The sequence below is a fragment of the Saccopteryx leptura genome, chromosome 3, assembly GCF_036850995.1.
Source record: "Saccopteryx leptura isolate mSacLep1 chromosome 3, mSacLep1_pri_phased_curated, whole genome shotgun sequence".
NCBI lineage: Eukaryota > Metazoa > Chordata > Mammalia > Chiroptera > Emballonuridae > Saccopteryx > Saccopteryx leptura.
The window spans coordinates 290,718,069-290,734,448 of record NC_089505.1 but is presented as its reverse complement, the minus strand read 5'-3'; the positions used below and the strand labels follow the sequence as shown (position 1 = coordinate 290,734,448).

The following is a 16,380-nucleotide window of genomic DNA, read 5'->3' as shown; positions in this document are numbered from 1 at the left end:
CAAATTCATGATTTTTTTTAATTCAAATGCTTTACCACAATATAATTTAGTGTATTAAAAAAAGTAGAAATAAGTGACCCATAGACTAGAGATTAGAATTATTAGGAATATTCTTATTATAATAGCTGTTAAATTATTACTTGTAACTGGGGAAAAGGGAAAGAACATTTTGAACTGAGGTTGTCTACGATGTCTGGCCTAGTTAAGATTCAGATAATTGAGAGCCCAGCTCAGTTCTTCATCTGCCCATCCACTAAGTTGCTGACTGAGCATGTGTCTGCCGAGTGTTGACATGTGCTGGCTCGGGGGTTACCGGGGCTCAGCCCTTAGGTCAGCGCTGACTGAGCTCCACTTCTGAGCAAAACTGTGTTGGAGCTTGAGGGAGTAAAAGTACAAAAGCAGTCCCTATGCCTCACGTGCTTTCTGTTTGGTAGGAAACAGGTGTCTGCAGGGAGGATCCAGCTCAGGGCTCATGCAGCAGCTACTGTCAGTCATAATGTGCTGTGTGGACTTAGAGCAGGAATTGCTTCTTTAACGTGTTTAAGGAGGAGGTATCCTTGGTTGGACATTTTGAGATGAGATTTGGACAAAATAGAGAAGGTACTTGGTAGGGTCAAATTGTAGATGTGGACAAAGGCAAGAAACGTTAAATGTGCTTGGCTAAATTGGTGCAAAGGTCTGAGTGAGGCAGATAGCTGTGGTGGGTCCTTGTGGAGAGGGAACCAGTAGGAAATGAAGTTGAAAAGGTCATCATGAGTTTGAACTTTCTTCTTACAGTAATATGGGATCATTAATGGGCTTTGAGAGGCACAGTACTCTTCAGTATAACCGTGACAGGAAGGACAAGGTGTGTGCTGGGGAGGAGATTGCTCAGGTAGGGCAACAGTCTCTAGGGCAGGAAAAAGCAGCACCTATACCAGGAGCCATCAAAAGACTTAATTCCCTTGCAGATAACGATTTTCAAGAGTTAGCCACAGTGAGACCCTGGCAGGAGCCTGGGAATTCTGAGAAAGTGTGTATGTAGGTAAGAACAAAATACCTAACAAAAACCTGGAGAGATGCCTTTATTGAAAAGCTTGGGAGGGAAAAGCCTCCTATACTAGGAGCCTGAGTAGAGGCAGAAGAATCAGACCAGAACATACGGACACCAGGTCAGTTTGATTAAAAGGCAAGGTCCTTGGCCCTGGCCGGTTGGCTCAGTGGTAGAGCGTTGGCCTGGCATGCAGGAGTCCCGGGTTTGATTCCCAGCCAGGGCACACAGGAGAGGCGCCCATCTGCTTCTCTATCCCTTCCCCTCTCCTCTCTGTCTCCCTCTTCCCCTCCTGCAGCCAAGGCTCCATTGGAGCAAAGTTGGCCCAGGTGCTGAGGATGGCTCTATGGCCTCTGCCTCAGGCACTAGAATGACTCTGGTTGCAACAGAGCGATGCCCCAGATGGGCAGAGCATCGCCCCCTGGTGGGCATGCCAGGTGGATCCCGGTCAGGCGCATGCCGGTGTCTGTCTGACTGCCTCCCTGTTTCCAGCTTCAGAAAAATACCAAAAAAAAAAAAAAAAAAAAGGCAAGGTCCTTGTGCTCCCCAGGCCAGGGGGCAGAGCACACCAGAAGAGCATGAGACTGAAAATTGGTTTAAAAGAGGTCACTTGTTCAAGAGAACAGTTTTAATCAAGTGATAGGAATTTTAAAATCAGGATAGATTTTGATGGATTCAAGAATTAATAAGAAGTGAACAAGTAAAATCTGGAATTAACGCTAGGTGAGGACACAGGCTGACTCTTACGGTCTCAGCCTAAGTCTAGTCAGGCACCAACTCAAGATCATAAGGACAAGTGTGTCTCTCACTGTACATCTCAGATTTAACCCTCAAATAAGAAACCCATAAATATGATGGAAATGTCTCGTGACTCATGCAGCTTAAATTAGGACGCACACAGCACCGTAAAGTAACAGGTGAGTGTGGTGGCACAGGTTATTCAGAAACAAATTTCAGTGATTGCCTTGACTTCATCCGAAAAGTTTTCACTTACCTATTTATACCAGACTTGAAATGTGCTATCCATGAAAAGAACCAGGACACAAATAACGTCTGTGAATATTACTGCTGCAGGCTTTGTGCGCAGAGTACAAGAAGCAGGCCCCCACCACATTTACCTCACACCTCCACTCAGCACAGTACTAGTGCAGTGCATGGCACAGGGGAGCCTACGTCCTCAAAAACGCAAAGATGAAGTGCTCTGATTATCATCGTAAACACCTTGGTCTTCGGTCAAAAAATTTCCCACAAGTCCTGACACTTGTCATTTGTGTTGGTCATCATACCCAGCTTCACTCTCCAACCTTGAAACCACGGGTTCAGTGAAGTCAAAGGAAAGGAAACATGTGTTCTTACTGGCATCTGGAGTCAGACCAGGACCAGAGACACTAAATGAGAATAAAGTAGACAGGGGGGTTAATGAGCTGCAGGGAAAGTGCTGTGGCAAGAACAGGATGTTGATAGTAACCTGTAGGTTCTTCTGGCCCAACTCAGCTTCATCATCTTGGATGCACTTGTATACTCTCAGTGTTGTGAGCACACACATTTTATTCCTCTGTCTCTCGAGATGTTTTCTGCTTTAGAAAGATTGAGTGCTTTATATGCAATCATTTCTCTTCTCAAAGCCCGAATTCAATACAACATAAGACCTTTTAATTATTAACCTTATTTGCATTAATTTTTATATTACATCTAATGTCAACAATGACCACTGGATTTTGACACAACAGAAAGAAAAGTTAGGCCTGATTTTGAACACAATTTTTTAAATCTATCTCACAAACATTTTAATACCTATCAGAACATCTTAGTCTATTCTAAAGTAAAAGTTTTATAGCATACCTCCCTGGACAAAAACCTGGAATTAGCTTATAAAAATTACTTATGGTTTTAATGATATTATGACTTCTAGTATTTTTAATTACTAATTTTGTGAATTTTGAGTATTATAGACATTTCAAGACTAAAGATTAAAAAATGATTAAAAATATCTTAGCTGCACACAGTTAAACCTAAAATAAAAATATGAAAGAAGAGAAAGCTATTCATTTAGAAATACAGAATACTTTTGTACTTCTAAGTTAACTCACAAATTATGATTTCTAATAAGATTGTTTTCTTTAGGTTTCTAAGTAGTTTACCTAAGACAGAACTTAAGAAATAAGGCAACTAAACCAGCCAGCATCCAGATATAAAACTACAAGAGATATTGCTATGATCTCTGAAACATAGACATCACTCAGATGAGGCAGCAGCCCATCAGGCATCATTAGTCACCCAGATGGAAGGGGCAGGAGACTTCAGCCTGTGTTGCAGACTAGCCCCGGGCAGAGGAAAAAGGCCTGTGGTTGAGGGAAAGAGCACACCCGGGAAAATACAATCCTGTTGTCAGCAAGAGTACTAAACAGCTTTGAAAATAAATTTTAATCCTTTTCATTTGTCTGTTTCTAAAAGCATTCTAGCATTCTTCCTTCTTGGCCATAGGATTGTCTTTGGGATAAATTATATTCACTGGGAAAAACATTTCCAATTTCACGATGCAGATATGCTAAAAAAGTATTATTTAGAACACCCCCACTTATATCTAATCTTTCATAAATCAGTATATAAGTATATTTGCAAAATACTGGCCTATACTGGGTAGATTAAAACAAGAACATGATTTTATCTACAGAGCATTTATAATCTCATTGCCAAGACAAACTCTATTCTCATATAACAAAAATTCTCAGTCAGGCTATGACCAGGCACCAAAGGTACAGTGCAAACATCAGCTGCCCAGGAAGAGTTCAGTCAAGGCTCATACAGTCAGTGATTAGGACTAAGAAAGGTTAGAAACTGTGCAGACTGGGTCCTGGCCGGTTAGTTTAGCAGTGGAGCATCGACGCAACGTGCGGAAGTCCTGGGTTTGATTCCCGGTCAGGGCACACAAGAGAGGCAACCATATGCTTCTCCATCCTTCCCCCACCTGTATTCATTCATTCTCTCCCTCTCTCTCTCTCTCTCTCTCTCTCTCTCTCTCCCCCCCACCCCCTCCTGCAGCCATGGATCAATAGACTCAAGCACATTGGTCCCAGGCTCCATGGAGCCTCCACCTCAAGGTGCTAAAAATAGCTCATTCGCCAGCAGCCTCCAATGGGCAGAGCTTCGGGCCCAGACAGGTTGCCAGATTGATCCTTGTCAGAGAGCATGCAGGAGTCTGTCTGTATATCTCCCCTACTCTTACTTAAAAAAAAAAAAAGAGATTGTGCAGACTGAAGTTGGGGAAATGATCTCTTTGAGTGACTTGTACCTTGAACTTAGCCCTGGCAGGTATTGTCATCATTTAAAAAACTATTTTTCTCTTTTCAGCGTCATGGTGGATCCTGAACAACAACTAACTTTTCCAGATGTTCTCTTTATGTTCTAAGTGCAAAATGCATGTCAATCAAAATGTGAACTAGAAAATTCTCTGTATTTACTATGTGTACTTTCCATATATTAATTCTAAGATGTACACTCTTCTTAAATGTATTATGTAAATTTATCTTTCTTGTGAAATTTAACTCAATTTTCAAAGTTCACTGTTACTCTCAACATTTGCTGTTTTGCTATACGTAACTCAAAACCTTTTAATCATAAAATTCTAATATCTCAAGAGTGTAGACTTAAAGGAACAAAATTATAAAAGAGAAACTGATAGAAAACATTTAAAAGGAGAACTTTTAGAATATTCCTTCATAGAACAGAATTGTAGATTTGTCATAAACCTTAAAGGTTAAATCAGTGTTTTGTGACTTTTGAGTAACTGATTTCCTGTGAAATTTTTCTCCTATAATGCCTACTCCTATGACTATTCACTTATCTTATTTTAAAAGTGAATACATTATCCAATACAACTGGTGTCCCTGATGCAGAGAGAGATGGCAAGGATCAGGTGCACAGGGCAAAGGTCACACGAGGACACTGAAGGCAGCCACCTGCACCCGAGGAGAGAGGCCTTGGGAGACACCAACCTGCCTGCTCTCTGACCTTGGACCTCTAGTCTCTAGAACTGTAAGACAATGTTTCTGTTTGCCTAAATAAAAGAGTTAACAAAAACCTTCGCACAACCAGCATTAACTGTAACCTACAGAATCTCTATTTTTCAGATTATAATCTGGTTTTTCACAAGTGAACAGTTCTGTGAAAGATACATTTGTTAATGTGAAAGCAGTATATCATCTGTGAGCATCAGAATTCCTTGGGTGTGAGTTAAGCAAATCAAGGAAGGAAAGTGGACAGTTTTCTTTGAGAAAATCAAGTTCAAGCATATGATCCAGAGGCTAACTTTTTCTTATGCAAAATAGACAGTTGTATTTCAAAATAATTTAAAAACAAAATTTTAAAATAGCGAACAAAGAACAAAGATAGCACAGACACAAAGTGTAGGGAAATAATACAATATAAAAGGTCCCAGACAGACAGACATACCTTTTCTGGTTTCAACACTAGAAGGACCACCACCCCAGCTCCACCAGAACAAGGACAACTGCACACTGTGCTGCACACGCCATGAAGTTACTATTTCTAATAGTAGCATCTCTTCTGGTGACGCAGGCAGCCAATGAAAACACCGTGCACACAGAAATTGGTACTATGTTATCCTCTAGTCCGAATTCCTTTGAAACCACCAGTCTTCCAGGAAGAAACTGTAAGGTAAGTTTTTCCTGTTTTTTTTCCTTTCTTCTTCTTTTTTTAATATGTGTTAGAAAACCCAGAAAAGAAGGAAGCCTGGACCAATATTTTAAAATATAAAATTTGACCTACAATATCTGTGGCATACTAACTTTTATCAATACCAGTGTATACCCTCACTCCTCATTCAATTCAGATAAAATAATTTTTTCATAGGATCCACTAAATTTAGGTAATACATTTTGACATAACACACGTGCCCGTACATAAACATGTATCTGTAAACACATGTGTGTGTCTTGGTTCATTTCCAAAGAAGAGAAACACTATGAATTAACTGGCTCAACTTTTAATATATATACCAAGTGAAGAACATGAAGGGACATGTACAATGATTATCCAAACTGCACACGTGTACAAAGGCACAGAGATAACAAAACAGTCTCTGCTCTGATTAAATACAGGGAGGAAAGGTCAAAGCCTCAAACCTTGGGGGCTGCTGACTTACAGACTCTGCTTTCAAAAAGACAGTTATAGGCAGTAACAACGTTTTCCTGTCCAGTCCATTTCAGCACCAGATTCAGAAGTGCACCCAGATTCCTTGGGGATGAGGCAGTTTCCCAGGGAGCACGGCAGTGTGACTGAGAGGTTTTGCCCTTAGTAACCGCGCCATGTGGAGGGCTCTTCAGATTCTGCATTGGAATAGTTTGTATCGTACTTTTGTAACTAGAATCATGAGACCTTAAGAGTAGGCAAATAATAAAGCAAACCAATATAGTCATAATGGCAATTCTGACCCCAGCTCTTCTACATGTATATATGTCTGTGTGAGAGAGCATCTGTGAGTATTCACACACACAAATATACTGGGACCTATAACACAAAGGGAAAATAGTAGGGCAGAAATATGGCCCCTAGGTATAAATATATAATTTCAAAGTAACTGATAAATTTATGGTTAATGAAATCTTTTCTATTTAAAACACAATGTACTTTTGGGGGAAACAAAGTAATGAAAAGCAGGGTACTAATGTACCAAGATGGGAAATCTACCATGAGACTTAAAGCTCGATTCTGAATATCGAGCCCAAAGGCCAGTGAACAAAAAGGTCCTGGTTTTAGGAGTTCAGAATTCAATTTAACATAGACTTCTGGGCCAGTAACGGCCTAGGATGCCTTCCAATAGAACCAAGAATGAGAGAATCTGAGGGAATAGAAGTAAGGAGAGTTTATACTTACTTACCTCTATATCAGCAATATTTTTGGCACTGTGCTGGAAGAAACATTTTCTAGAAATAGTAATATCCAGGCTGACAAATTCCAAGAGATTGTTTCAATGTTCTGGAAGCTAAAAGTTTAAGCCCCCAAATTCTTCGTCTATATATGTTCTTGTCATTAGAAATTACAAAATTGGATCTTAATGTACCTAAATTATTTGCAAATGCCTAAAATGTTTCTCTTTAAAATGACAATGTGTTTTGCAAATACTTTGTGGGGTCTGATCAATGACACTGGTAGCAAAATTCTTCACCTCCAGTTCCATGCATTATCACTGTTTCCAAACTGTCAATCTTTGCTAGGAATTATGAATCCCAGACAATGCTATTCAACACATAGAGAGCAAGCATATATTTGAAAAGAAAACTCTAGTAAATAATCTCCCTTGCGTCACTGAGAACTCGGCATGCAACAGCCTGACTCATTTCAGCCTCACAGAAATTGGAACGATTCTTTCGAACACTGGTCTGAAATCAGTGAGAAATGAAACAAAAACTACTTTAGCCACAAGAAACTGTATGCCCTATATTCATCACAGCCAATAAATACTTTATATTTGAGAACCTCGCCTGGCCTGTGGTGGCACAGTGGATAAAGTGTCAACCTGGAACACTGAGGTCACTGGTTCTAACCCTGGGCTTTCCTGGTCAAGGCACATATGGGAATTGATGCTTCTTGCTCCTCCCCCTCTCTCCTCTCTTTCTCTCTCCTCTCTAAAAAATGAATAAAAAAAACCTTTTATAAATTATGTATCTGAGAATCTGTACAGCTTACATTTCCATTCCATTATTACAAGCGATGAAAAACAATAAACTGGAAGGAGCACGCAAATGATACTCAGTCTTCCCACGACACTAACCACGTTTACTTGTGAGTGTTTCTACCCAATTTATTTAGGAAATACCTGCAAAGCTAAAACTGATCAGAAAATTCTTTATAGGTAAAAATATCTCGCTCTCTTGTTAGGGGTAACCACATACACAACTGTCGATACTAAAGGTAAACTGAATTGCCACCGTCCGTTACGTTATTGTTACTAGATCCACTTCATTTGCAGGTGTCCAAAACAGAAAATAAATAACTCTTCATCTTCAAATTCATCTGTTCTTATAATGCTCCTTAAAACTTTGGTTGTTTTCCTGTAATACAGAAGAAAAAGTTACTGAATACAGTTTTTACTAATTTGTTTAGCCAACCAAATACTGTGACCTTCTGAGTGTTTTCAGAGCTAAATGCATGTTACTATAGAAACTTTGAAAGTAACTGGAATTTGTGAAATAACAAAATAATTCTTCTGTGTTTATCAAAATATATGTAATTCTTTTCTAAATATATTAATTGTATTCCAAAACTATTGTTCTCTCCTTGCAGTACTTAATTTTTTTTAAATGTTATTAACAAATATATGAAAATTAAATTCAATTCTAATGTATGATTGTTAAAAATAATAAGTATGCCCAACTTTATTTAAAAAATAAAATATTAGAGATAGAAAGTCTACAATCAAAAAAGTAACTATTTTATAAAGCATTGAAATTTAAGATTTATTCTTACAGACCAAAGATCGTATGTTCTTAAGATCCCTGAGCAGGTAGGAAAATTTAAGCATCACTGACCTGTGGTGGCGCAGTGGGATAAAGCGTCGACCTGGAACACTGAGGTTGCCGGTTCGAAACCTTGGGCTTGCCTGGTCAAGGCACATATGGGAGTTGATGCTTCCTGCTCCTCCCCCTTCTCTCTCTCTCTCCCCTCTCTCTAAAAATCAATAAATAAAATATTAAAAAAAATTTTTTTTTAAAAAGAAGAAAAGCAAGTGGGATTCCATTGAGACGAGTTTTTTTCTACTAAATATTCCTCTGTGCGAGGTATTATCAATATGAAAAAATGAAGAATTTAAATTCCTCCTTTAATTGTAATGCCGGGCCACGTGGTGGCACAATGGGTAGACTCAGCATCAGCCTGGGATGATGAAGACCTAGGCTCGGAACCCAAGGTCGCAGGCTTGAGCAAGGGGTCAATAGCTTGGCTGGAGCCCCTAGTAAAGGCACATAGGAGAAAGCAAACAATGAACAACTAACATGCTGCAACTACAAATTGATGCTTCTCATCTCTCTTCCCTCCTGTCTGTCTGTCCCTGTCTGTCTCTCTTTCTAAAATAAATTAAAAATAATAAACAAAAAGTTAAATATTAGCTTGAAGTGTGCAAGTTAGGGAGTTTAAATAAATATTAATATATATTATTAGCAAGTTAAAGTTTTAAAAATTGTATTTAAGAAAAAAGAGGCTGTGAAGTCCAAATAGTGAGAAATCCCAGAACAATGTGATCATATGAGGTGGCCTGCATCTCAGAGAGCCACATTCAGCAGACCTACATTCTGAGCTCATCTCAATGGAATCCCACTTGCTTTTCTTCTTTTATTTAAAAAAAATTTTTTTTAATATTTTATTTATTGATTTTTAGAGAGAGGGGAGAGAGAGAGAGAAGGGGGAGGAGCAGGAAGCATCAACTCCCATATGTGCCTTGACCAGGCAAGCCCAGGGTTTTGAACCGGCAACCTCAGTGTTCCAGGTCGACGCTTTATCCCACTGCGCCACCACAGGTCAGGCTTTTCTTCTTTTTATTCTTCCCTTATAGTGTTTATGCAAACTCTAATAAAAGTCCTTCACTTCTACGGAAGTAAAGACCATAGAGGATGAAAATCAGCATTCACTGACTGAATGATGAGAGATTAGCACCATAACCAGCACTTTCATACCTTGCTGGAGTTTACTCCTAACAAGCGGAGATTACTGTCCTCATCTGTAACTGCAAACCTGAGGCGCAGAAAGGTAAGTGACAGGACACCAGTGCACAGAGTAACCCAAGCCTGATGCCAAAACTCATACCTGCCCAACAACATCCTAAAGAGACATTTATTTCTTCTGTGCACTCAGTTTGATAGAATCTGATGACGTGACAGAGAAATATAAGAGGCTGAGAACAGCAGAGATGTGCTGAAAAAGAGTAAGTGCTCTAACGAAGACTAAATGAGCAGAATAGAGGGCCCTGAAACAAACGATGAACACTGCCACAAAAGGGCAGAGGACGGCCTCTCAATAAATGTGCTAGACAGTGGAGACCCGTGAATAGGAAACAAACACTCCGCCTCACTTTATGCAACAAAATCAACCCCAGTTGGATTATAGAATTTATTTGGAAAACAAACCAATAGAACTTTTATATGAAACTATGGCACACTCTTTTCATGACCTTTCAATAAAATATTTTTTCTTAAAATATACATGTTCCATTCTATGTTTTCACTTGAGTGGTAATTACTTACAGTAATTGCCTATACTATACATTTACATTTATGTACTTTCCTGAATTATGTGTCTCTATGATAACTAAAAATCGAGAGAAAATACAATGAGAGTATTAAAGACAAACGTTTTCAAATTAAAGCTATACAAAATTAGAAAACTACTTACTGGTTTTTTAAGTACAATGGGATGATCAGGCAGAAAGTCTGGTTTCTTCCTGCAGATGGAAACACTTGAAAGCTTCAACAGGAAATCTCTGCTGTATTTAATTCTCTCTGTAGACAGCCACCACCAAAGTAAGGTTATGAGACACAGAGCTCTCCCAGATCACTTTTTGGCCCAATGCTTTCTGGATGCCCCTCATCTGTCCATTATTTTATAAAGTGAGTAGGGTCTATGCACAAAAGGGGCGGAGAGGAAGCTTGTTTCTAATTTCCCCTTTACAAGAAGAGGCAGTCGAATAACCAAGGGAAAATGGATGGTGTCAGAAAGTTGGTAATGAATGCATGGCTTCTTTTGTGACATTATCCAAGCTGACCAAAGTGACCTAGTATTGTGAAGTATGACAGCAGTACCACCCACTGGGCAAGTCAGATCCTGCCAAAAGGGAACCCTAATAAGCCTATCTAATTGTCGTATTAATGTACTAAAATTTCAATACAATCAAAATAAATTCAAGAAACACTGACTACACCCCTACTGTGTATCCGGAGCTGTGATAGGTACTGGTGAACAGGGTCCAGACAGGATCCCAATCTTCAAGCAACAATGATCCCAGTGTCTGCACATGTCTCATTAGAAAGTCTCACAAAGATAGATCTGGGCCAGAAACAGTGGAGCAACACCGTTAGAGTCCTACCAGACTTAGAGTTCCTTGGCGTTTCCTGGGGGATAGAAGTGTCTTTTATTCTAACCAGGTGGTTCATGGTGGGCTCCCAGGTGGGGGCTGGTCACCAGAAAGACCTGGCCATGATTAGAATATTCAGCCAGGGCCATGCCCCCCACTCCCTGTCAAAGGGAAGGGGCTAGAAATGGAGTTAATGACCGATTGTGCCTATATAATGAAGTCCTTATAAAATGCCAAAAAAACAGGGCGCATAGAATGTCCAGGGTTTAACACACCCACAGACCGGGAGGATGTGGCAACCCAACTCCACAGGGACAGAGCTCTTACACTTGGGTACCTTCCAGACCTTGCCTATTGTATCTCTTCATTTGGCTGGTCAACTGTATCCTTTATCATATTGCTTATTATATAAGAAGCTGGTAAAAGTGGTTAAGTGTTTAAGTTCTGTGAGCTATTCTAGAAAATGATTAAATTCAATGAGGGGATCTCGGAAACTTCCATTCATAGCCAAGCTAGACAAAAGTTCTGGGCAAACAGGGGACCTACGACTTGCAAGTGTTGTCAGCAGTGGAGGGTACTCATTGGGACAGAGCGCTTAACGTGAGAAAAACAGTGGGAATGCATCCAAGATAGACAGAGGCTGTTGGAGAACGAGGCACTGCTCCACACAGACACACTCACTCGCTCTAAGCTGGAATGCATGGCTAACGTCTTGAAACATGCCAGGGACATATGTGGTGGGACTAAACTGACTGACATCAGGGTGAGGGCAACACTCCAGGAACAAGAGCACCAGTGGCACCACTGTCACTTTGTGGAACTCTACTCCCAACCGGCTGACCCTACACAGAGGGTCACCCAAACTGTGTTCTCCATCAATCTGCTGAACATCATTCACCCTGCCTGGAGACTCCCTGAGACCTCACCCCACCAATTCAGTTCCTTGGCCCCAGGCTATTCCAGAGGTTCCTCCTCACCAGCAGCTTGCCTCGGCTTATGCTGTGGACTTTCCCCCAAACCTGCAAACCTCAGATGATTGCTGGCTGCAGTAGCCTTGTGCTGCAGACTCTCTCAAAGATCCACAAACAACACAAGCCATTACCAGCCTCAGCTCACGTTATAGTTTCCTAAAGCATCCAAAGTCCAGCACAAGTGGCAGCTGGCCTCGGTTCACAGTGTAACCTCTCCTAAGCGCCCTCACCCCAGGACAAGCCACAACCAACCTCATGTCACATTGAAGCTTTTGCAAAGCAGCCCCAGGCCTGGCACAAATGACAGCTGATGTGGCCGGCTTTAGACCACAGCAGAGCCCCATCCATCCAGCAGTGCAGGTGACACATTAGAAGGGTCACTTCAGCCAGCACCTGAGCCACAATCTACTGCCACTCTGTGGAGTCAGCCTCTACTCAACAACTTGTCCTTGTTGCTGCAGCTGGCCCTTACTGCCAGTCAGCCTGAGGGTCAATTCCACTCTCTGGTGTGTCACCAGCAATCAAGGACCAAATACAATAACGGGGGGTGGGGGATCACACACACCACAGAGAAGACACCTCTGGAGGACCTGAATCTAGTGACCAGGGAAACTGCATGACTGGACCCTATAGGACACCTACTATATTAGACCACTCTGTCAAGACCCAGAGACACTGCAGATCTACCTAATACACAGAAACACATGCAGGGAATCAGTCAAAGAAACATGGGAGACAAAGAAACATGTCCCTAATGAAAGAACAGGACAAAACTCCAGAATAAAGAACAAAATGAAATGGAAAGAATCAATCTACCGGATACACAGTTTAAAATGCTGGTTATAAGGATGTTCAATCAACTTTGGAAAAGAGTAGATGAACTCAGAAATTCAACAAAGAGATAGAAAACATAAAAAGCGGGGGGAAAAAACAGAACGGAGAAACACAGTAATTGAAATGAAGAATAAATTAGATGGCATTACTGACAGTTAGATGAAGCACTGAATTGAATTACTTATTTAGAAGACAAAGTCATGAAAAACACCCAATTATAACAAAAAACAATTTAAAATAGGATTGTTTAAGGGAATACTAGGATGACATGAAGTGTAATAAGTTTTTCATGATAGGAGTCTGAGAAGGAAAGGACAAAGAGAATGGAAACTTATTTGAAGAAATAATGACTGAAAACTTCCCTAACCTGAAGGAAATAGACGTGAAAGTCCAGGATTCACAGAGAGTTCCAAACAAGATAAACCCAAAGTAGCCTACCCCAAGGCATATCATAATTAAAATGCCAAAGGTTAAGGACAAAGAGAGATTATAAGAACAGAAGAGAAGAACAGTGAGTTATTTACAAGGGAACTCCCATAAGAGTGTCATTGATTTCTCAACAAATACTTTGCAGACCAGAAAGAATTGGCACAGAATATGCAAAGTGATGAAAGGCCAAGATCTACAACAAAAGTTACTCTACCCAGCAAGGCTGTCATTCAGAATCAAAGGGGAGATAAAGAGCTCCCTAGAAAAAAATGCTAAGGGAGTTCATTACTACAAAGCCAATATCAGAGGAAATTTAAAGGGAGTTACTTAAGAAGAAAAGATTAAAATATATGAAAAAGAAAATATAGGAAAGTAAAAAATCTCAGTGACAATGGCAACAGTGAAAGCAGTGGATCAATCCACACTGTAAAGACAGAAGTTGGAAGATCAAGTGTAATTACAATAAATTTTGGGATACATACAAATACACATAAAAGAAATAGAAAATAATGTCAAAACATGAATATGCATGGGCGAATAAAAATTGTATGACTTTAGTGTGTGTTCAACTTAACCAACCATCAACTTAAATAGAGTGCTATAAACACAGCCTGGCATACATAAAACACATGGTAACTACAAACCAAACATCAGTAACAGATATACAAGAAATAAAAAGAAAGGAATCCAAACAGAACACTACAAAAACTCAATATACAAAAGGAGATGGCAAGAGAATTTTAAAAAGTAAAAAGAAGAACTACAAAAAAAAACTATCAGAAAAACAGTTCAGAAAACAATTAATTGAGTGACAATAATTATATACCTATCTATAATTATTTTAAATGTAAATGAGACCCTGGCCAGTTGACTCAATGGTTGAGCAGCGGCCCCACGTGTGCATGTCCTGGGTTCAATTCCCAGTCAGGGCACACAGGAGAAGTAACCCATCTGCTTCTCTTTCCCTCCCTCGCCTCTTCTCTTTCTCTCCCCCCTCCCTACAGCCATGGATCTATTGCTTCTAGCAAGCTGGCCCTGGGTGCTGAGGATGACTCCGTGGCCTCTACTTCAGGTGCTAAAAATAACTCAGTTGCTGAGCAATGGAACAATGACTCAAATGGGCAGATCATCGCCCTATAGAGGACTTGCTGGGTGGATCCTGGCCAGGGCGCATGTGCATGTGGAAGTCTGTTTCTCTGCCTCTCCTCCCCTCACCTAATACAAAAAATAAATAATAAGTAAATAAAAATTAAATGTAAATGGACTAAATGCTACAATCCAAAACCATAGGCTGACTGAATGGGTTCCAAAACCAAGACCCATACACATGCTACCTACAAGAGACCCACTTCAGATTGAAAGACACACTTGGACTGAATGTAAAGGGACTAGAAAAGATATTGGATGGGAAAAGATATTTCATGCAAATGGGAATGAAGATGGGGTAACAATACTTGCATCAGACAAAAGAAACTTTAACACAAGAAATGCAATAAGAGATAAGGCAAGATATCTCATAATAAATGGCTCAATCTAACAAAAGGAGATAACTCTTAAAACATCTACACTCCAAATGTAAGAGCACCTAAATACATAAAACAAACATTGACAGGCATAAAAGGAGAAATCAACAGTAATACAATAATAGTAGCAACATTAACACTCCATGGAGATAAGTGGATAGATCATCCAGACAGAACATCAGCAGGCAAACAGTGGTCTTAAGTGACACGTCAGACCAGATGGATTTAATTGATATTTTTAAAACATTTAACTGAAAAGTAGTAGAATGCACATTTTTGGCGCACATGAAACATTTTCCAGGACAGATCACATGTTAGTCTGCAAAAGAAGTCACAGTAACATTTTTCTTTTTTTCTTTCCCAAGTTCAAAGAGGGGAGACAGACAGACAGACTCCCACATGCACTCTAACAGGGATCCACTCTGCCCATCTAGAGCCATGCTTGCAACCAAGCTATTTTTAGCACCTGAAGCAGAGGCTCCATTCTCAGTGCCCAGGGCCAATGTGCTCAAACTAATGGATCCACTGGCCATGGGAGAGGAAGAGAGGATAAGGGGGAGAGGGAGAAGGGAGAAGCAGATAGTCACTTCTCCTGTGTACCCAGACCAGGAATCAAACCTGGGATGCTCATACGCTGGGATGATGCTCTGTCCACTGAGCAATTGGTCAAGGCCAAAAGTAGTCTTTTTAAAAAAATTGTTTTACAGTCCAGCATTACCCAGATACCAACACCAGACACAGATACCACAGAAATAGAATTACTGGCCAGTATCAATGACAAACACAGATACAAAATTGCTCAATAAAATTAAAGCAAAGAAAACTAAGCAATATATTAAAAAGACCACACACCATGATCAAGTGAGATTTATTCCTGGAATGCAAGGTTGGTTCAATATTTGCAAATCAACATGATACACCACATAAACAAAATGAAGAACAAAAATCACATGACCCTATCAGTAGCTGCAGAAAATACATCTGAGAAAATTCAACATACATTTATGATAAAACCTCAGCAAAGGAGGAATAGAAGGAACATTCTTCAACATAATAAAGGCCACATATGACAAACCCACAGCTAACATCCTACTCAACAGTGAAAAGATAGAAGCTTCTTTTTTTTCAAATCAGAAACAAACAAACAAAAAAGGAGGTCGACTTCTACCACTTTTATTCAGGATAGTATTGATAGTCCTAGCCAGAGAAGTAAGACAGGAAAAAAGAATGCCTCCAAATTGAAAAGAAATAAAACTATCATTTGAAGATTACATCATACTATAGAGAAAACTAAAGATGCCAAAAGAAAGCTATTTGATCTAATAAACAAATTCATCAAAATAGCAGGATACAAAATTAATGTCTATAAATATGTTGCATTTGTATTTACTAGTAACAAACTATCAGAAAGAGAATTAAGAAACCAATCCCATTTACAATTTCATCAAAAAAGAATAAAGTACCTTAGAATAACTTTAACCAAATAACAGACATGTACTCAGAAAACTA

At 39.8% G+C, this 16,380-nt stretch overlaps 2 protein-coding genes across 3 annotated transcripts in view; one reads left to right on the top strand and one right to left on the bottom strand.

The window, feature by feature from the left end:
- Positions 1–5,887, top strand: part of NECAB1 (N-terminal EF-hand calcium binding protein 1) — a 110,238-nt gene extending 104,351 nt beyond the window's left edge. For both annotated transcript variants that reach the window (XM_066378759.1, XM_066378758.1), the window contains exon 13: positions 4,382–5,887. In XM_066378759.1, the coding sequence (XP_066234856.1) occupies positions 4,382–4,410 (29 nt within the window). In that variant the 3' untranslated portion in view covers positions 4,411–5,887. The remainder of the gene's footprint in view (positions 1–4,381) is intronic.
- Positions 5,888–6,347: 460 nt separating this feature from the next.
- C3H8orf88 (chromosome 3 C8orf88 homolog) overlaps positions 6,348–16,380 on the bottom strand; it is a 31,824-nt gene continuing 21,791 nt past the window's right edge. The window contains exons 5-6 of the mRNA XM_066378760.1: positions 10,436–10,542; positions 6,348–8,103 (exon numbers count right to left, since the gene is read on the bottom strand). Coding sequence (XP_066234857.1) covers positions 8,062–8,103; positions 10,436–10,542 — 149 coding nt within the window. The 3' untranslated portion in view covers positions 6,348–8,061. The remainder of the gene's footprint in view (positions 8,104–10,435; positions 10,543–16,380) is intronic.